The sequence below is a fragment of the Gamsiella multidivaricata genome (genome assembly GCF_025024155.1).
Source record: "Gamsiella multidivaricata strain RSA 2152 chromosome Unknown BC939scaffold_20, whole genome shotgun sequence".
Lineage (NCBI taxonomy): Eukaryota > Fungi > Mortierellomycota > Mortierellomycetes > Mortierellales > Mortierellaceae > Gamsiella > Gamsiella multidivaricata.
The window spans coordinates 301,956-321,331 of NW_026251728.1; the positions used below are offsets into that span (position 1 = coordinate 301,956).

Genomic DNA, 19,376 nt, shown 5'->3' on the forward strand with positions numbered 1-19,376 from the left:
GGAGGAAGAAGAAAATGAGAAAATACATGGCGATGCATGAAATAGACAGATAACACAGAGGAGCGTGGTTGAGGGTAGCACAGCTCTTGGTCTAGGGGTACGGTAGAATAGTTCATGAGGCCAAATGGGAAAAGGCGAAGGCCTCAGCTCGCCATCAACATGCGACGTTTGTCTGAGACCCCTTCAGACGAACATTATACAGCGATATTACTTTTCAATATGCACAGTTTGTCCAAGGCTTCAGGATGTGAGGGTCTAGTCGGACAAGGGGTCTGCCACATCAAAGAAAAAAACCATGGATGAAGGCAATAATGATACCATTCCACCCGTACACGCGCATAATCTCGTCCCTGAAATAACATATTCAGGTCCGACCGTTGTAACATTTTTTTTTAAATTTTTATCTGTATGAACATTTACGCACTACTGCCTACTGTGTGCTGGAACACCTAGACGCAGAGATGTCAGCGGCCCCCAGGACAAGGCGCTCTCTGCATGATTTGAATAGCCGGGGACATAAGTCCAGGATTTCTAACAGCATGGCTTGTGTCACATCGAAGCAACCAGAAAGATCGAGCTCCTTGAGGGTGGAAAAATGAGCCCGGAGACCCTGGAATGACAGTGGGCCGAAATCTGAATGGGGTACTTTGAGGACCGACACCCGAGCCATGACTGTCAAGATGGAGGCAATATCGGCGTCAGAGAGACCTAACACGTTCCAGCCCAGGCTGAGTCCCTCTAAAATCGGCCAGGTCCTAGCGGTGACTCTTCTCACAAAGTCCTTGGCTGCGATTGTTTGGTCCCAATGAACGGTATGAGCTGCAGACCACTCCAAGAACATCAACGAGGGACAGTGCGACAAGAATGCTTGCTGCTGAGATGGTGTATCTGGGCAACTGAATGTGTACTGCAGTTTTAGTGCTCGTAATGAGGAGAATGTGACGGCAATGTTGCAAACTTCTATGTCCCGGAGACGGAGAGTCCTCAGATTCGGTAGGCTTGCGACCGTTCTCCACAATCGAGAAATATCGAACCCAAGCGAAGCTTCTGTGTTGGCGCATCTCATGTTCAGTTCCCTCAAATGCGTCCAGCAATAGATTGCGTCGATCATTGATCCAACACCCTGGCGTGGAAGCGTCAAGTTCAACTTTTGGAGCTTGGGGAAACTCAGCGCATAATACTCGACCGCAATCTCGTCGGGGTAGGGTATCTCGAGGGACTTGATCAGATGGTTGTGGCATCGAATGGCCTCGCGGGATGGACAACAGTGTGGATTGGAGCTTAGCCTGACCGATTTCCAGACTCGGGGCACAATCAGCTTGTGCCATGCCTTGTTGAGTCGCATGCACCTTACCAAATCCTTAAGATCCAGGAACTGAATGACATGGCTCCTGATCTCTAGCGAATTCATTGCTAGGGCTGCCGATTGGGTTATATTTGAGTTGTGCGATAGATCCTCCATCAGCTCATACGTTCGGTCGACAACGGTTCGCAAAAGACCTTGGACCGCACTCAAGTGCTCGAGGAGATTTTGCTGGTTCTCTAGGATATGTCTCTGTGCCTTGAGTACCAGCTCTTGAGGAGGCTGGGTCTTGGTCAACGTTGTCTGTATCGTTGTCAAATCTCTTCGCATCGTCTCCATGGTCGTCTTGGCCTGGGTCAGGTTGTCGGACATCATGGTATCGCAAAAGGATCGAAAGAGTTGGTTGTAGGAGCGAAGAGTCGATTGCAGGTCATCCTTTACGTCTGGGGCAAGATGACCCTTATCCATACTATTGGCCTTGCCGTTGCCGTTGGCCTTAGGGAGATCCTGCTGAGCGTTAGTACTATGGAGGACGGGATCCTGTCTCTTGGACATAGACCCATTGTCAGTGTCTTTGAGAACGACATCAAGCACAACGCGACGACGATAGAGGATTCTCGGTGGGGTCAACCTAGAAGATGGGGTAGGTCGGTAACTATAAATTGTCTGTCCTCAAAGCTCTCCAATACTGTCTCTCTCTCACTCTCAGAAAAGTTCATTACTCTTGAAAGTTAGAGTCAGTCATGAAAGGGACAATACTCTTGCCTTGCATGATGTGTCGGACGTTCTTGAAAACCCGTTGAATGTCCTCCCAGAAAATAACATATCGAGTGGTCGTGCGATCATAATGAGTACCAATCCATGTTCCGGATAAGGTTGAGGATGTGTTGGATGAAGGTGAGGTTCGAAAGGCCTGAGAGGGGCAATTTTCGCTGGAAACTTCCACGCGCGCTGGCTTGGTCATTTTTGCTTTAAGAGGAGGAGGGTGGAGTAAACAAGATAGGAATGGGGGCGGGAAAGAAAGTAGAAGTGAGAGAGAACGAGGGCGAAGGAAAAGAAAGAAAGAGTAGAGGCAGAGGGCGATACTCGCATGAAATAAAAGGACGCAGAGGGGTGCGGTATTTGGGACATGGTGTATTTGGACGTAGTACAGCTTTTAGCCCAAGGATATGGTGAGTGGTTCACGAAAACAAGGGGAAGAGCGAATAAAGTACTTATAAACACCCATAGACCGTGGACTTGAGCTACAAAAGCAGATGCCGACCAAGGTCAGGCACAGCATTTAATCACGCAGAGAATCTTTCGTCATGTACTGCTCACACGAATAGTTCGCCAAGGTGTTGTTAGTGAACAGGTGGGCTCCTTCACGGCTTAGGCCCCAGTTTGATTGTTCTCCGAACCATTAATACCAGATGCCCATGCCATGTCTTGTTAGGCCGCATGCACTTTACGAAATCCATACAATTCGGGTACCAAAAAACGAGTTCTCTGACCTCTGGCAGGGCCAGTGCCTCGTCTGTTACCCTTGTACCCTTGCCGCAGTCGCTTTTTAGAGAACTTCTTCCTCGAATCGTGTGATTCATCAACGAGGTTTTGCTAAAGCACTCGGAAAAGTGCAACGTTAATCATGAGGGGGATGGCAGACTGTGCTTTCATGGCTTATCCGGCATTCTCGAGCACCTGTTGTATATTCTGCCAGAGAATAACATATTGCCCAATCTTTTGGTCTAGGTGGGCATCGATTCTGCGGTGAAAGAGGCAGGCGAAGCTTTGAAGGACGTTGGGATGCGAAAGACCTGTGAGAGGCAGGTCATCTCGACGTTTGCGACAGGTTTCATTATCATGGCGGGTATGTATTCAATAGGACGTGGACGAGGAGGAGCAAAAGGCGAAGTGCTAAATGAAAATGCTTCAACTGAAGACCATGGCAGTCAAACACAATTCTCCTGATCCAGCACAGCTTTTGGCCTAAAGTCGCATTACCTCTCACAGTATCCGACCAGACTGGTATCCTGAGACGCGTTTGTGCGTGGATGCTTTTTTTTTTTTTTTTTTTTTTTTTTTTTTTTTTTTTTCAAGTCCATTAAGAGTCCGGACAGCAATATTCACAGGTCTCATATGGGGACGATGCGACTTTTCTCTCAATTGTAGCTTTGCGGGGTAAGAAGAAATAAAAGTTTCGATCGCGTCTTGTATACCACCCCTGCAAAATAAAAAACAAATGCATGATATGTCCGGTAAGCACGCCAATGCTTGGTATTTGTAGGTTGTTTATTGTGCAAGCCAGGTCCGCTTGCAAGCAATGCTGTGAAATCTATTGTCGTTGTTTTCTTGCATAATCCTGATCCTGCTTCCAATTTGATGCGCGCATCCGATTTACTTGACAAGAGAGGCAAGCTTTTCCTCGACCTCCTTCGCGCTCAATCCATCCAAAAGAACCTTCTTCTCCTGACCATGCTCTAATAGGACGTAAACGAGAAACAATCGGCAGACGAGAGGCATTAATACTACCGTTTGGATGGGTGCCATGCACAATGCGCCATGGAGGGATTGTCGATCCATATCCTAGCAATCCTTGGCACACTTTGCATGCATAATCCTCAACACATCCAGCAAGAAACTCAGGGTCTGATTGTGGTTTGTGCGTCGTCAATCTAATGCTGGTTCTCTGCTACTGAACTCACTCCTGTCACTGATGACCCACGTCTACGACCCCTTTAACAGTGCTTACCGAAGCGAGCAAAGATCTTGGCCTCGGCGCCCTTGGCCTCGCGGATAAGAATTGGGAGGTTAGGGTTGGCAGCCTTGACAGCGGTATAGTTGGAAGCAACGAATTGCCTGGCATGAGATTAAAAGTAGCACAACGTGTCGTTAGTGTGCTGCTGCCATTCCGTCGTATGCTGAATAATTGCTGTCTATGTTGTGCAATAAGAAATATTGGGGGCTGCAAGGAGCGCGTTTGATCGGGCAGAGTCGAGCTTTATCCTCTGTAGTCCTTTGAGTGCTCAGTACCGACCAAGGTGCTGTTCTTCCTGACTGAACATATTCTACTCAATTGCGCTCATATCCGGTGCTTCCTTAGTTGCGCTGTTCCTGTACAAGGACTTCAATATCTTCGCTGTTCGAAAGTCTGGTGGATTTGATCAGTGATATGCATGAGATGCAAAGCCCTCCTGTGCCTGATGTGTCAGATTGATCTCCTGTTCCTTTCCAAAATGGTCGCATACCTGAGGCCATTGCTGGCAGGCGAAGTCTGGCAAAAGTGGACACGGAGTTCCTTGAGGCTCTTTGTAAAGGCAGACATGATATGTGTGCTGAGGTGAGGGGGGAGGTGAGGGTTGCACGGAGTGAAATCTAATGGCTCGGGATGATTGCCAGATCTCAACGCTCCGGAGCTGATCACCGAAACGGAATTGTTGACGTAACATTATATCCTGTCGGAACGTTAAATCCTGGAGTAATTTTTCGGTCGCGTCCAAACTCAAAAGTCGCGCTTCTGAACCGTCCTGTGGCTCGTCTGCAAGAGGAGAGGGAAGAGCTGGTTTACATACTTTCGCGGCGACCAATCCCTGGCGGATTTTTATGGGGCAATGAGCCGCACAAACCCTGCATGAACGAACATCCTTACGCATGCCGTATGAGCCAATGGCCCCATATATCTCTGGCGCAAGGTCAAAAACCTGCGAAAAAGAAAGACAGAGAGCGCTTGATAGGGGAAACAGGATAAGGAGCGCTCAAACACGGAGCATCGCAAATACCATTAAAGCAAACAATCCCCTCTCTCTCTCTTCCGACTGTCTACCCCCCTGCGAAAATCCCTTTGCATTTGGACTTCTCTGCTGCAGCATACTGCGGGGTGTAATCAAATCCTTAACAGCCGCGGCACCACAATGTAAGCCGTGTTAACCGTACTGAAATTCCGGAGTGCAGACGCATTAGTAGGACCACAGCGACTAGATATCGGTGTCTCTCCAACCCCTAACGCCTGTTTCGCAGGAGTAGTCGCGTATTGAAACTAGATGCAACTGGATTTAGAGATGACTAGGCTAGGAGATGCAACCCGCGTGTCTCATCACTACATATTTGCTGTTACAGGTGATGCATGCTAAGTTGGCATTTGGGTACTAAATAAATTGGGCCTTCTGTACGAGCTGTGACCTGTCTTTTGGCAACTGTAGTAGATCATTGCTAGTTAGGTCTGAGAGATTCGCAGGGTCAATCAACTCGAGAGACAAAGTGCTATATAAAAAAAAAGGCCCTACTGTACGAGCCAATGTAGGATCCCAGGAGGATACAGAGACAATGTAATCAAGCCAACAAGACCAGCTCTCGCCCTATCTCATTTGGTTCTCTTGCAAACTCGAGGGATCTATCGTCGCGCTACTCTTTTTGGCTTATCCTAATCTTGACCACCCACGGAACCAAGTTCCTAGCAAAGTCGTAATAGCTTTCTTCACTCCTTATTTTTTTATTTCCCTTATTTGCATCGGTTGGAGGACCTGTGGTTTGTGCATTCCTAATCCATTGAATCAACCTCCTTTTCACCCTTACCTTAACCCACCCAACGCTCTCTTTCTCTCCTCCTTTTCCCTGTCTGCTCCCACCACTCTGGATAGACCAGCGTGCTTCCTTGCCTTCAATTTCTTGCCACCCCTTCAATGCCTCACACACCGTGTTCGCCCGTGGAGAGGGGAGTGGATTGAAGGGATACGGAGCTCAAAGAGGGCTAGAGCTGAGACTGGGGCAAGCCGGTAGAACCGTTTAGATGCCATCATCCGTCTTTCACAACGAAGCCGAGGCGCATGCGATTGTGCAGCATGGTCCCATAGTCGGTTGTCCTCTACACTGCCGTACGGAAAATAAAGTGCCACAAAGCTGTGAAATACTCTCTCGATACCTCTTTCCCTTCAACCGCTCCTCGCCCATCCGCTTCTGGCAAACATTTACCACCAGTGTCGTCCTCATTCTTCTTTGGACTCTTCCCATTTTCCTATCTCGGCTGATGGTCCTCACCAATATCTCTTCATCCTCTTTTATACTATTGAAACATTGCCGTTCTTTCTCTAATATCTAATCTCACACTCGCAAACTCATAAATTAGGCACTCGCTATCCGCTTATATATAACCACCAGCACCTCTTTCGCCGCCCTATACCCGTCCTGGAAATATCTCTCTGCATACACATCTTATTGCGCTTTGTGCTTTAGTATTTACCGGCAAAACTTAAGACTTGATCGTCCGCTTCAGGTACAGAGACCGTAACATGATCGACAGGAACAGCTTCTGTGCGTTGGATATGGTCCTGATTATGATCAACGGTGTTAATAGCACGCTCTATCGTATCCAGGGCTATTATCAATGCCGCGTTTCAGGTCCAATTCTTCGTCCTCAGCAATGAACTCTCCTTTTTCCTCGTCCGACATCAGCCAATCCAATGACATATCGTTTTCAGGCAGGTGGTGCGAATCCATTGATGTGCCCCTTTCTCCCATATCAATGTGGAAACAGGAGAAACCATTCCACGAGTCTGGTCCCTCATCTAGTAACCCTCGTCTCTCCCTCTCTCCAATTGGTGGTGCCACAGGTGTTATGAAAAAACTACTAAGGCGGCGGCGAGGTAACACTGGCAACGGCGACGAAGGAGGAAGTACTGTTGTTGGTGCAGGGGGACCATCTAGTCCGACAACTATGCCATCGTTTGTAATCGTCGGAGGACAGGGGGGAATGGCTACAGGGACTACAGTTTACGATGTAAACCCGCTTCAGTCCCTTTTCTCCTCGTCCTGTCACTCACCAATCATGATTCCCTTGAGCTCGCCGACGAACCCTACTGGCCCTACTAGCCCCAGAAGTTTGAAATTTTCCACACACCGGGACCCTCGTGCACAGACGATACAAATATCAGGGCCAAATCCCACATATACGCGAGGTCGCTTCTATCTCTCTTCAGAAAATGATCCCCTCATGAACGGCTTCCTTACCTTGTCCGTTGCGTCAGCTCGCAAAAAGGTGAACAGAAGATCACTCTCAGCAGATAGTCTTTGGGCAACAAGAGAACAGCGGTCATCCCTGAGGCTTAGCAAGCGTTCAGACGGATTGATCACCGCAGTTGGTCACCAATGGAAACACATGTCGCAGGCATCCTTGCTGGAGAGCAAGCAAAGTAATTCTGGACTGCTACTGGGCCTGCAGGATCATCAGCAGAAGCGCCCTCTATATATAAAAGAGGTCGGCTTTGAATTTTACAGCAGTTCGGTCGAGTTTTTGAACACGCACCACAATCGAACCAACACCGCAGACAACTGGGCCAGCAGGAACAAACGGAAACCATGCATCCCTGCAAGACGCCAAAGCGAATCCTCTTTGCTCAGCAGTATTCTCGAGGCGAAGAATACGCCTTCCAGCATTGGGATCGAGGCAATAAACAAGGAACGTGAGGAGATGAATGATATAGGTCTGTTTGGCCTTGGTAGCTGCTGGGAGGACCTTGATCCTTATTGGTCTTCGGAAAGTTACATGGAGTGCGAGTATCGCTCTCTTCTTTCATCGGTTGACATCATGTTGATATCCAGTATTTCTTCACCTACTCGGTACTACGACTGCCCTAGGACGCGGCAAGCTGTTAGAACCTACCTGACTGCAGGAGAGCGCGAGTTCGACGACATGATTGAGTTTGGCTTCCCATCCTCAGAGGTTATTGAAGATAAGGAGGGCAAGTCCAAGGACTACCGGTTCCTGACACTGAGACTCACCCTGACGCCATGGCATGCTCGAGCGGACGAGACGATGCTCTATGGTTCAGGGGACTCTGAAGGGTCAATGCCGCTCAAGGATATGATGAACAAGTTTCTCTCTCGTACCTCTGCCATGCTCTCTTCTTCCCCGCCACGCGGTCTGCATTCTGCGTCTGATCCAAAACTCCCGTCTGCCAACGACCGCAGATCTCCTGCTCCTGATGATGTAAGCACACAAGCAAAAAATCAAAACGCTCAGTACGAGAGTGCACGATACACAACATCGACTTGGCCAGGATTACATCCTATATCAGACGCGACCGATGTACATTCAACTCCCTCCAGTCATGCGGAGCCATCAGGCGCGTCGTCTAGGCAACGAAAAGACGGTACAGTGCCTCCTAAGAACGCCGCGAGGAACAAAGCATGCGGCCCGCGAAAGGACAAAGGATTCCGTATCATGGATCCCTCAATTGTGTCGAACGCGTCTTCTAGCGTCTGCAGTATGCGCTCTGGTGAATATTTGAACACGGAACCCGAATCCTGCGCTCCTTCGTCACCAGCACCATCCCCTACCACGCTCTGCCGCCACACCTATCCTCAGCAACAACAACAGCCTCCCAGGAAGGGCTCTCTTTCTCCCCTATCATTGCCTATGAGCACAAATCATCACAGTGAGAAAAACATGCCGGTTCCACCTGTGATTCCTCCTCGTCGCAAGGCACTCTCGCCGCCGATCCCACCTAACGAACCTGAGCATCCCCAGCCTATCCTTGACACGACCTCTACGCGATCCCAATCGACTGCACCGTTTACCACAACGAGAAAAGCACACGCAACCCAATCGCAGTCTTCATCCCATGCGCACTTCCAGCCTCAACAGGCGACCGTTACAACCTCTTCATCCCCATTGTCGTCTCCAAGAACTACAACTCCAAATTCCACGCTGAGCGCTAGTCCTATCCAGCCTCCGTCTCCAATCGCGGACGCTACGCTGCCGATCCCTGTTCTGGGCACGAACAGAAACGTAACGTCCCCCCGTCGTCAGCAGCAGCAACAGCAGCTAGCAGATACGTCGGATTTGTATGGCGGTATTACAGCTATGAGGGCCTCAAGGGCATCGGTGAGAAATAGGGCAGGGCAATCAATCACGATAACAATGGCTACGCAGCAGCATTATGGGCAGCAGTACCATTCACAAACCGTATACCCTCTGCGTCCACGTCGACGACAGGATAATGGCAGCAATACTGTCTCGCCGTTGGAGGTCCACAAAATGTATATGCCACGAACACCATACACCCCGCCTGTCAACAGCCACTAGGGCGATAATATACTAGGCAACATTCTTTTTGCTTCATGACTCTGTTGATGTTGAGATAAAAAAAAATATTCTGTGATGTTACAACTAAGGCTAAAAAAAGAGAACATCCAAAAGAGAAGCTCCCTGGCGGGGAATTGAACCCCGGTCTTCCGCGTGACAGGCGGAGATACTCACCACTATACTACCAGGGAATGAGCTTTCTGAAAGGCGATGATCAAGAATATTAATTAAGCAGACTTTTAATTTTCTCTAAGTGCAAGTTACCGTTCTATAAATGCAAGATGCCTAAAAATTACGCACCGTTCCTCAATTGCATGACCCCAACTTTATTAACATTGGATCTGGATTAGGAGACGTGTATCGCGCAACAGGTCACGTAGGAGTTAGGTTAGGCTAGCTATGCGACATGGGTTATGAATTTGACGCCTCAAGCCAACATAGTTGGTAGAGGATGCGGCTCTGCCGTGCATGGAAGGCATCTATGGCTTCAAGGCCTTTGCGGACCATGTGTCTCGTGCTCATGTGGCCGTTCCTCAATTGCATGACCCTTACCATCTGGAATTTTATTATAATAATAAAGCTGAAAGGACTACAAGGGGAAAAGGGTGCGCTCCTGATGAAGGACGGAGTGCTAGTCTCATACTCACTGCAGACCACAATTTCGCACTCGCATAGACTCGCCGCAGGAGCGGCAACAGGTCATACTCCCAGCAATTTCCCTCGTTACAAAAAAAAAAAAAAAAAATAGCGCGCGGCATCGTTTTTTGTCACTAACAGTAGGTTCGCGATTGACATTTTATACGTGCAGGACGATTTTTATTTCAGTTGCTGAAGAGTGGCAACTCAAATGCCCTTAGGGATGGGGCAACGCACAAGTCCTCTATCCGAGAACGCAGTTCCCACAAGCATCACACCGCGTTTGCGATCAACTGCAGCCGTAGTGGAAGTCGAGATCAAGTTTCCGTCATCGACCAACACCGTCTCGACCAGATACTTGGGTGCACCCGAAACGGTGTTCGCCTCTGGGTTCTTGGACATCTTCACGATCTTGGATGGACCGTCAACGGATCTACCTTTTGTATGAAGGTGCTTAACCATGGTGAGGGGTTGGACATGACCCGCAACAAAAACATCGCCAGTGGCGGGGTCGTAACTGGGGTTGTCGTTATAAAAGTCCAGCTTGATGTAGTCTTGAATGATGAGGGAGTGGTCCTCGTTGGGTTGGAGCACATGCATAGCACCGCCGTGGCAGGCGGAGAGGTAGATAAGTGAGCGATCGAGGTTGGCGGCCATGCCGTTGGCAGTGACAACGTGTTCGTATGCGACAAAAGTCTTTTCGGGCGAGTAGTAGACGACATTACTCCATGGTCGTCGCGAGAATTCTGATATTGTGCGAAAGAATAAAAAATAAACACGCGTTAATTCCTTGGCAAAAGTGTGTACATGAGAAAGAAAGAGCGAGAAAAAAAATGCGAAACATACCTTCGATACCCCTCATGATACCGGTTGAATGGCGATGGTCGTTCGAGACGTAGAAGGAGCGAGGTCCCAAGGCGACAATGTCATTAGGAGTTCTGATAAGTTTGTGCTGGATTGTTTCCTTGTACTGAACGGCCTTGTCGCCGATCCTGTACTCAAGAACCTCGATGACACTTCCTGTACGACGGTGGTTCACAGCAAAGATGGTGAGCTCTGTGGGAGAACGCTCATAAATATCAAGTCCGTGGTACACTCTATCGACGTCCGCAGGAAGGCCAACCAACTCCATAACGTTGTACTTCCCCGACTAAGAGCGAGCGAGCGAGCCATTGAACCCAAAAATGCAGGTGAAGAAAAGGTAAGCCGGATATGCACAATTGACATCAAATAAACAGTTGTGAGAAGGGTCTTACAGGAATATCATAGACAACAAACTTGTCCTTGAACGCATTCTCGGCTGAGGTATTAACCGGGCCAATGGGAGGGTACCAGCCCTTACGCGACTCGGCATGTCCGCAGGTTGTGAAAGCAAGACCCGAGGCATAATGGATGTGAACATCCTCGCAGGCTTCCAGCCCTTGAACAATCTCGCAGCCAGCAGTGTTGAACGGCTGCACCGTACCGAGAAGGAGTCCTGAGTCGATGATCACGTCCTTGACAAAGTTGTAGCTCAGGGCAGCAACTATCACGGCGATAGCAGCGTTGATCCTGAAAGTATTGCGCTTCCATGTGGACGACAACGACGAGGCGGTCTTCGTGCCGCTGGAAGACGAGGCCGTGCGGGTGATGGTTGTGGTTGTGGTCTTGATGACCTTGCTTGTTGGTTGCTTCTTTGGTGAGGTCGCCATTGCAAGAGACTTGTGGATTGGCAGGAATCGCGAGGACAGAGATGAATGAACGAATGAGAGCGTGGGATGTGGAGATGAAAGGGTAAAATGCGGGGGGACGCGGAGGTAGATTATTGTCAGTGTGCGTATAATTTCTGCAGTAGACTCTCTTTTCATAAGCATGACCACAGAAAAACTTACTGGGCGATCAGCAACTGCCCGATCTTTCGGCTCAGAGGCACTCTCTCAGCCGAGCAACCGATCGACGAGTGCTTCTCAAAAGGTCCGTGCTTCAATGGCAGTGAACAACCGACTATGCAATTAAAGAGCGATCAATCTTTTTATATCGAGACGGTTGACCCTGCGAATCTACCAGACCTATTGGCGAGCGAGCGCGAAATTGTGGTCTGCAGTGAGTATGAGACTAGCACTCCGTCCTTCATCAGGAGCGCACCCTTTTCCCCTTGTAGTCCTTTCAGCTTTATTATTATAATAAAATTCCAGATGGTAAGGGTCATGCAATTGAGGAACGGCCACATGAGCACGAGACACATGGTCCGCAAAGGCCTTGAAGCCATAGATGCCTTCCATGCACGGCAGAGCCGCATCCTCTACCAACTATGTTGGCTTGAGGCGTCAAATTCATAACCCATGTCGCATAGCTAGCCTAACCTAACTCCTACGTGACCTGTTGCGCGATACACGTCTCCTAATCCAGATCCAATGTTAATAAAGTTGGGGTCATGCAATTGAGGAACGGTGCGTAATTTTTAGGCATCTTGCATTTATAGAACGGTAACTTGCACTTAGAGAAAATTAAAAGTCTGCTTAATTAATATTCTTGATCATCGCCTTTCAGAAAGCTCATTCCCTGGTAGTATAGTGGTGAGTATCTCCGCCTGTCACGCGGAAGACCGGGGTTCAATTCCCCGCCAGGGAGCTTCTCTTTTGCGTTTTGCACTTCCAAGAAGTATTATTGTGCTTTTTTTTTTTTTTTTTTTCAGACATAAAGGCGGAAAGGAAATATAAGCTTCAGGATGCTAAATGGATTGATGTTATCTATGCTTTTTTTTTATGATATGGCAATTCTGAACGGCAGATAATAAACACACACTAGAGAATAAGGCATAAGGCTATCTTCAGGCTTCGCCCAAGACGTCCTTAAACAACAATTTCGTCTTCAATGGCGCGAGGTTCGAGACCCAAACGATCAAGGCAAGCATGGTAGCGTTCTGGATCGGTCTTCTTGAGGTATTTGAGAACGGTCTGACGCTGGTGAATTAACATGCGCAGACGGCGGTAGTTATGCTTGTCCTTCTTGTTGTTGATAACGTGGTTGTTCAAGTTCTGGATCCTGACTGTCATGACAGCAGCTGAAGTGATCGATGGACATGGATGCGAAAAAAAAGAAATGAAGCCGTTAGGGAATTGAATATTCATCAGTTAATAAGCCAGCTCTCTCTTCTTGACAGCAGTTCTTCCTGTAAAGTCGTGGTGGCGCTTCCAATACCTTGAACCTCGGGGCTGCCAGTGTCACCCTCAGCACGCTGAAATGCCTCCCTAGCCCTCCTGACGTTCTCCAGCGCCACCTGCTTTGCGTTCCCGTTCTCCAGTGCTGAGATACGACGGATCAACTCTGCCTTTTGTCTCTCGATCGGGAGCTGGACCCGCTCGTTCACCAATGAGGATCGATTCATCAGCTCCTGGACCTGAGCCTGAGGGACCCTCTCAAAGATCAGATCTGCCTCCTGCTCATTCAAAAAGTGTTGGTATCCCGATGGCTTTGAGGTCGACACCACCAGTGGAGTTCTGGACGATGATGAGAAGATAGAGGGCGATAATGGCGACTTAAAGAAGGAAGAGCTGGATTGTGATGAAGCACCGTCCTCGGTTGAGTTTGCACTCGATTCTGCCTCCGCGGGTTTGATAGCTGCAAGAGGAGATTGGAACACATTCTGCGGCTTGATGAGACTGCGTGTAAAGTCGGTTTCCTTGCCAATGATATAGTCTGGCGTCGAATTCTCGAACTCCTGACGCTTCCTCTCCTGCTTCAAAAGATTGTTCTTGCGGACCTGAATTACGTTGTCCTTCCTTGATCGGCGGGGTCTAGCGAGCGCAGAAGCCGATGTGTGGAAAGAGGCGTTGGGGTTGGCCTTGGCGGAAGCAACTATATGGCAGTCGAAGGGAACAGGGTTGGAAGGTTAACTTCCAGTCGAAGCAGATCGCTTTCTTCTTTCAGGGCCGTTTTGCAATTAACAGTTCCAGGTCCTGGATCAGTATATCAAGTTCAGTTGCAGGTGCTGTCCCTGAGTGTCGATTCGATAAATTCTGTCAATAAGGTCGTACCCAAAGAGCGTGCTCCGGGCAATGTGGCACGAAGACCGAACATGACGAGCGAGAGTGATGTGAAGGAATGCAGTGGTCTCCGAGAAGGATGCAGCCAGTACCGACTTCCGCTGATCTTCAAAAATAATAAACAGCTGTAGGTGCAAGCCACTACAATGCCATTCCTTGCCTGAACTTCCCAACTCCACCCTACAGCAACTCTTTCAGCAATCATGGTCCGCTTCAAGAATAGATACCTGCTATTCGAAATCGTCTATGCGGACACGCCACTGGGATGGACTTCGATTCCCGCGACACTAACTTCGGGAGCGGATGCTTCACACCATTCTGCAAAGCCTGATCACAGTCCGTTTGGAGACACTGGCAGGAACAATTGTCGCCTACCACCACTCGCCAATAAAGACATCATGCACGCACTTAAAGCCTCAATAGTAGAAAACTTTGGCGACTATGGAGCAGGACTGACTCAAAGGCCCCTCACCTGTAAGTTCCCGTCTCGTTGTCCGGCTCAGTTGGTTTTACTTGCCAGACCCAACTGCACAATTGGCTTCTGACCACCAACTTTGATCTCAATAGTGAAGTACTTTTCACCGCACACCAACATTGGAATCCTTAGGATATCTAGGGAGGAAGTACACATTGTCTGGGGCGCCCTTACTTTCATCCGGGAACTCAAAGAAAAGCCATGCATCATCAAAGTTTTGCACACATCCGGTACGACAGGGATCATTTTTGTCCGCAATGACACCAAGCGACATTGAATAGTATGTATAAGTATTTACATTATATCGTTTCTCCATCTTTCTAGGCACAATCAGGAATTGCCAATTGACTACGATCAAGTACGATCGCGACAGGATCATGTTCCTCAGAAACCAGGCGCAGCTCTTGCACGATACACAGACCTATACGCAACTCGGATTAGCATTCAAAGATTCTGCCGACAAAATCAATGCCCTCGAGCTCTAAGAATAACCAACTCCATCTCTATCACCTTGTAACATAATGTTGTAAATAAATCGAAAGAGCTTTCTACTACTGCAATCCATTGTGCATAGCCTTGCAGTTAAGTCCCTTTACCCAGCAAGGAGCCATATTAGAACAATACCAACATAGTGACAGTATATAATGGAGGATTGAATGGATACACTGTCTAGCACAGGTTTCGACGCGTCTTTATTTAGGGAGCGGACGCTTGTTTGCCAACAATAACGCATAATAATATACTCTTTGACGTAGCCATTTCAAGGCTATCGATAGTAACTTTGAATGCTTCTTGATCCCCTCACCATATTGCTGATCGTAAATTCCCTGGGAGTAGCTAAAATAATATGTGTGATATGCTGCCTGAAAACCTCAAGCAAGTTGCTTGGTCGACAAAGCTATCGAAACATGCACAAAACTTTAAATGTTAGGAACCAAGGTGTAAGACAGCATTTCCACCCTTTCTTATGTGCATGGCACAAGTCATGATGAGCAACCTTCAGCAGCCAAACCATCGTCTAAAATGGTCCGGGCAAAAGTGGCCGTCTAGGTATCGTCTTGTAATAGAAATGCGTTATTCTGATCGTCGGCCCTTAAACCATGGCGTCAATTGTGCCTCGGCCGCCAGCTCAGGGGATACAACGCGCATCTTTCTCAACAATAGCCTCGCTACGGTTGCTCCATGCTCTTGTACTGTCATTCAATTGGTGATGCTGTAGTAAAAAAATGGCAGATACTGCCGTTTGGGATCCTTCTCCATCTTTCTCGCCTCAGCTAGCGCTCTTTCAGTTGAATACGCAAGCAGCCAACAGAGCTTTCACATTTACCTCCGTCGTGACATCTTGACCCTGTTTAGCTGCAATGCCTTCAAAAAGCCCATCAAGACGCACCCAATACATCAATCTCGAGTGTCTCTGTGCTTCCTTCAGTATCATGAATATTGAACACAATACCAACAAAGCTATAGTGCAGTGTCTAAACAGCGATCCAGTGCTTTGCTATCTAGCAGTGCTCCCTTCTCTGTTCTTCGGCTAGCGCATAGACTCTGAGACGTCGTCCTGTTGTCAAGGAGAGTAAAGTTCAGATGGTGGCAACAGCGTATTTTTGGATTGTATGTAGCCGCAGTTCTTCCAGTACGTGAGTAATCAGCAATATACGTACAATTATTTTTTTGAAGAACAACTTGGAACGTTTTCCCACTTTTCTGATCTGATCATCATCATTCTCATCGTCAACGACCTCTCACCACCTACACAACCACCACCACCACCAACAACAACACTATACTCAAAATGTCTGGAAACATTGGCTGGGACGACGAAATTGTTCTTCGCAAGCGTTCTGATCACGCCAAGGTCACTCGCTCCTCCTCCGATATCAACGCTGCCCGCCGTGCCGGTGCAGTCGTCTCCACAGAGCGCAAGGTTGTCACTAATGCCGGACACGTTGGCGAGGATTTCCGCCGTATCGCCAAGTTGGCCGAGACTGATGAGATCGTCGCCCCTAAGGCCGTCTCAATGGATGTCGGAAAGGCTATCGCAAAGGCTCGCATCGAATTGAAGTTGAACCAGAAGGATCTCGGCGTCAAGGTCAACGAAAAGCAGACTGTGGTAAGTGTGGTTGTCGAGTAATTGTTCTCTTTCTCTCACTGGCTGCGGCACTTGGGACCTATCTATCTTTTGGGGCGCTATCTTTTGGGGCGCTATCTTTTGGGGCGCTATCTTTGCTTGGATTCTCACAATCACTGTCCTATTGTTCCCTTATCGATTACCTAGATTAACGATTACGAGGCCGGACGTGCTGTCCCTAACCAGCAGATTCTTGGAAAGTTGGAGCGGGCCTTGGGCGTCAAGCTCCGTGGCAAGGATATCGGCTCGCCTTTGACCTTTGGAAAGAAGGCGTAAGGTGGTTCTTTCAATTCTCGTCATGCTCAAGACTACAGTATATTTATTGCAATTGACGATGTTATACGGATCGCAGGCGCTTCAAGGACATACACCACCATTTAGACACCATAGATGTTTGTAAATACAACAGTAAAGATCTTTTTCAGTGCCTTCTTGTCCCTGTTGCTCCCTGCCTTTATGTGTCTGTGCGCCAGTGAAGAACAGTTCCGCGCAAAAGACCAGAAGACCAAAGCCACCGTCTGATACCATTTCAGGGCGTGTTGTAAAAGAAGCATCGTCCTTCAACGCGACAATGATCAGCATTCACAGGACCATTCTACTATTGGACCACAGTCCGCAGGCTCGCAGGAAGGCGTGCTATGACAACACGAAGAAGGACGAGGCAGCAGACGAAGGTACTTGTGAAAAAGTGAGCAGCGGCATCTGGAGCAGAGGGCCATTGCAGTTCCATGTTTGACCTGACTCCATCAACTTTCTGGCGATCGACTTATAGACAGTGATGATGAGTTCGAGCCGGAACCATGCTCAATGTGGTCGAGCTTCGTACACGCAGCATTACAGTACTCGCGGCTAGCGTGGGACCTCTCGCCCGTTGGGCAAAAATCGCAGGTACGGCCTCTTCATTTCGTTTGAACTTACACGGGTGTTGCTTGATGGTTACTAACCACGCCTGATCCCTTTATCTAGATCTCGGTGCATGTTGCACCTGGGGGTCCAGCGATTTACAACAGCATTATATTGAATGCATGGACAGTACAGGAGCAGAGCTTAGGACATGTAAGCAGATCGTTGCCTCTGTCTTCATCTGTAAGAGCTATTATTTCACTTATGTAACAGCGTTTGCTAACTTCGTGTGCCGATTTTGGTGCTATCCATAGATATCATATCATCTGCAAGAGCTCCAGCACCAGGAAGATGCAGCTGCAATGAACGAACAGGAGATCGCGGCGACCTCCAAGGGTTGGATATTGTTGGCATTGCAGGGCGCCATCGCACATATCCTAGAGCCGATTTCTCAACAACCAGGATCTGCACCCAGCGCGCAGACTACGCCCCATCACTCAAGCATAACAGCTAATGTAATAATGGTCCTAACGGACATGGAGGACCAGCCCGAGGACCTGCCCGAGGACCAGCCCAGAGAAGGCGAAGAGGATACGGTTATGGATAATGATATGACTGTGGCCAGTGAACATGACAAAGGATGGCGATACGGCGACCTGGATATACGCAAAATCCTCGTAGAAGCACTTCAAACACTGCAGGATGCCCTGAGGAGCACAAAGTAGGCGGAAGATACTCACCAGCTTGGACGCGCTCAAACGAAAGACTATTCTCTAATACTTGATATGCATCTTGAATGCGCTAATGCTCTAGAGTCGTCAATATCCATGTAGACTTTGTGCGGATATGTACCCAGAAGACTCAAAGGTTTACTGATATTTCCAAGGAGCAGGTGGGTACTTTGCTGACTGATCAAAAATCACTCAAAAGGCAAGGCTTCTGTTATTCAAGAGTGCTTACTTCGCATTTCGGCCTACTATTGTCTAAACAGATTTCGAGGAACTGCACGGCTTCAGTGTATTCGGTTATCGCAGAGGACGAGAATTCGACAGCGAAGGCGCTCACCAATCTATATCTCCTTCGGCACAAGGATGTGCAACTTCTTCGACTTCATAATCCACCTTTACAGCGCTACGACAGAGCAATGCCTATAGACCTCTTTTATAGGACAGATCATACCCAGGCGCTATACCGAAAGAAAACAGACACGGACACCAGCAACGAAATAGCTACTACCCTTCAGATGACCCCTCGAAATGTTCGACAGGCAATAGAACTGGACTACGGAGTAGAATGCGCAAAGAGTTCTCGTGAGTGCTTGCCATTTGAATTTCCTCCGCGTATTCGCACGTGTATTGCTACATCAGGGACGAAGAGTACTAACCGACCATATATTCTCCAACACCAATTGAATTATGGAAGTATTGCCTACTCAATGCGCGCATTTAGTGTCAATATCGCCATCAACGTTTGTTTCATCATTCTTTTCTTTCGTGCATGGTAAGGATTACTGATGTACAGTGCATAGGCGCTGCATGAAAATGCATAACAAAAGGACTTACCTGCATCATTTTGTGGATTACAGGGTCCGTGCATCTCCTAAAAACTTTGAACTCGGATGATGTTGCTTCGATGGCTCTTTTCGATCACGACGGCCAGCTCTTTGTTCACTGTCTTCATACATCATCGGATCCGCGCATCTTTTCAACAGAAGAAGCATTGCAATCTGAATTGAAACGAAAACTGAATGCATCTTCACATAATCATCACCTTGAGGTAAGTCATGGGTAGATTATCTTGTTGGCGTCTAGACGTCCTGGTTGGATGACACCTAACGGCTCCTTGCCCGATCACATCTCATTAGGATTTTGTAAATGCCATCATTCGACCCAATACAATCACTTTAG

The 19,376-nt window shown here is 48.3% G+C and overlaps 8 protein-coding genes and 2 non-coding genes across 10 annotated transcripts; 5 read left to right on the top strand and 5 right to left on the bottom strand.

The window, feature by feature from the left end:
* Positions 1-403: 403 nt before the first annotated feature.
* Positions 404-2,363, bottom strand: BC939DRAFT_446341 (uncharacterized protein). The gene is made up of 2 exons (XM_051554941.1): positions 2,026-2,363; positions 404-1,934 (listed from the first exon to the last, which is right to left on the bottom strand). The coding sequence occupies exons 1-2, from the start codon at positions 2,265-2,267 to the stop codon at positions 431-433; spliced, it is 1,746 nt and encodes a 581-aa protein (XP_051414006.1). The 5' UTR covers positions 2,268-2,363; the 3' UTR covers positions 404-430.
* A 1,173-nt stretch (positions 2,364-3,536) lies between these two features.
* BC939DRAFT_446347 (thioredoxin-like protein) lies at positions 3,537-4,836 on the bottom strand. Its single transcript, XM_051554942.1, has 3 exons — positions 4,531-4,836; positions 4,035-4,141; positions 3,537-3,762 (listed from the first exon to the last, which is right to left on the bottom strand). The coding sequence occupies exons 1-3, from the start codon at positions 4,605-4,607 to the stop codon at positions 3,680-3,682; spliced, it is 267 nt and encodes an 88-aa protein (XP_051414007.1). The 5' UTR covers positions 4,608-4,836; the 3' UTR covers positions 3,537-3,679.
* Positions 4,837-6,180: 1,344 nt separating this feature from the next.
* On the top strand, positions 6,181-9,378 carry BC939DRAFT_446352 (uncharacterized protein). Its single transcript, XM_051554943.1, has 3 exons — positions 6,181-6,308; positions 6,405-6,551; positions 6,652-9,378. Exon 3 carries the CDS (start codon positions 6,663-6,665, stop codon positions 9,360-9,362), a length of 2,700 nt encoding a protein of 899 aa, XP_051414008.1. The 5' UTR covers positions 6,181-6,308; positions 6,405-6,551; positions 6,652-6,662; the 3' UTR covers positions 9,363-9,378.
* A 103-nt stretch (positions 9,379-9,481) lies between these two features.
* On the bottom strand, positions 9,482-9,553 carry BC939DRAFT_t78. The gene has a single exon. It is a non-coding gene; the product is annotated as a tRNA-Asp (tRNA).
* A 652-nt stretch (positions 9,554-10,205) lies between these two features.
* Positions 10,206-11,689, bottom strand: BC939DRAFT_475641 (uncharacterized protein; the record flags this gene model as incomplete). Its single annotated transcript, XM_051558519.1, has 3 exons — positions 10,206-10,744; positions 10,845-11,148; positions 11,255-11,689. 3 exons carry the CDS (start codon positions 11,687-11,689, stop codon positions 10,206-10,208), a joined length of 1,278 nt encoding a protein of 425 aa, XP_051414009.1.
* Positions 11,690-12,536: 847 nt separating this feature from the next.
* Positions 12,537-12,608, top strand: BC939DRAFT_t77. The gene has a single exon. It is a non-coding gene; the product is annotated as a tRNA-Asp (tRNA).
* Positions 12,609-12,829: 221 nt separating this feature from the next.
* BC939DRAFT_395290 (uncharacterized protein) lies at positions 12,830-13,743 on the bottom strand (the record flags this gene model as incomplete). Its single annotated transcript, XM_051552215.1, has 3 exons — positions 12,830-13,041; positions 13,179-13,449; positions 13,621-13,743. Coding segments are annotated over 3 exons (606 nt in total), but the record flags the coding sequence as incomplete, so codon positions are not given.
* Positions 13,744-14,226: 483 nt separating this feature from the next.
* On the top strand, positions 14,227-14,775 carry BC939DRAFT_395310 (uncharacterized protein; the record flags this gene model as incomplete). The annotated part of the gene is made up of 2 exons (XM_051552217.1): positions 14,227-14,497; positions 14,591-14,775. 2 exons carry the CDS (start codon positions 14,227-14,229, stop codon positions 14,773-14,775), a joined length of 456 nt encoding a protein of 151 aa, XP_051414011.1.
* Positions 14,776-16,194: 1,419 nt separating this feature from the next.
* BC939DRAFT_446364 (MBF1-domain-containing protein) lies at positions 16,195-17,053 on the top strand. Its single transcript, XM_051554944.1, has 2 exons — positions 16,195-16,608; positions 16,774-17,053. The coding sequence occupies exons 1-2, from the start codon at positions 16,291-16,293 to the stop codon at positions 16,900-16,902; spliced, it is 447 nt and encodes a 148-aa protein (XP_051414012.1). The 5' UTR covers positions 16,195-16,290; the 3' UTR covers positions 16,903-17,053.
* Positions 17,054-17,065: 12 nt separating this feature from the next.
* BC939DRAFT_109493 (uncharacterized protein) lies at positions 17,066-18,529 on the top strand. The gene is made up of 6 exons (XM_051549906.1): positions 17,066-17,300; positions 17,399-17,514; positions 17,593-17,682; positions 17,784-18,190; positions 18,303-18,361; positions 18,461-18,529. Exons 1-5 carry the CDS (start codon positions 17,198-17,200, stop codon positions 18,343-18,345), a joined length of 759 nt encoding a protein of 252 aa, XP_051414013.1. The 5' UTR covers positions 17,066-17,197; the 3' UTR covers positions 18,346-18,361; positions 18,461-18,529.
* The last annotated feature ends 847 nt before the right edge of the window (positions 18,530-19,376 follow it).

Bases quoted from the DNA above. Each gene is read 5' to 3' on its own strand.
- BC939DRAFT_446341 (XM_051554941.1), bottom strand. From the start codon at position 2,267: ATGACCAAGCCAGCGCGCGTGGAAGTTTCCAGCGAAAATTGCCCCTCT. The intron at 1,935-2,025 runs GTAATGAACTTT...CCCATCTTCTAG, and splicing joins ACTGACTCTAACTTTCAAGA to GTTGACCCCACCGAGAATCC.
- BC939DRAFT_446364 (XM_051554944.1), top strand. From the start codon at position 16,291: ATGTCTGGAAACATTGGCTGGGACGACGAAATTGTTCTTCGCAAGCGT. The intron at 16,609-16,773 runs GTAAGTGTGGTT...TCGATTACCTAG, and splicing joins TCAACGAAAAGCAGACTGTG to ATTAACGATTACGAGGCCGG.
- BC939DRAFT_446347 (XM_051554942.1), bottom strand. From the start codon at position 4,607: ATGTCTGCCTTTACAAAGAGCCTCAAGGAACTCCGTGTCCACTTTTGC. The intron at 4,142-4,530 runs GTATGCGACCAT...ATCTCATGCCAG, and splicing joins CCTGCCAGCAATGGCCTCAG to GCAATTCGTTGCTTCCAACT. The intron at 3,763-4,034 runs GTAAGCACTGTT...ACGTCCTATTAG, and splicing joins CAAGATCTTTGCTCGCTTCG to AGCATGGTCAGGAGAAGAAG.
- BC939DRAFT_446352 (XM_051554943.1), top strand. From the start codon at position 6,663: ATGCCGCGTTTCAGGTCCAATTCTTCGTCCTCAGCAATGAACTCTCCT.
- BC939DRAFT_109493 (XM_051549906.1), top strand. From the start codon at position 17,198: ATGATCAGCATTCACAGGACCATTCTACTATTGGACCACAGTCCGCAG. The intron at 17,683-17,783 runs GTAAGCAGATCG...TGCTATCCATAG, and splicing joins AGGAGCAGAGCTTAGGACAT to ATATCATATCATCTGCAAGA. The intron at 18,191-18,302 runs GTAGGCGGAAGA...ATATCCATGTAG, and splicing joins GATGCCCTGAGGAGCACAAA to ACTTTGTGCGGATATGTACC.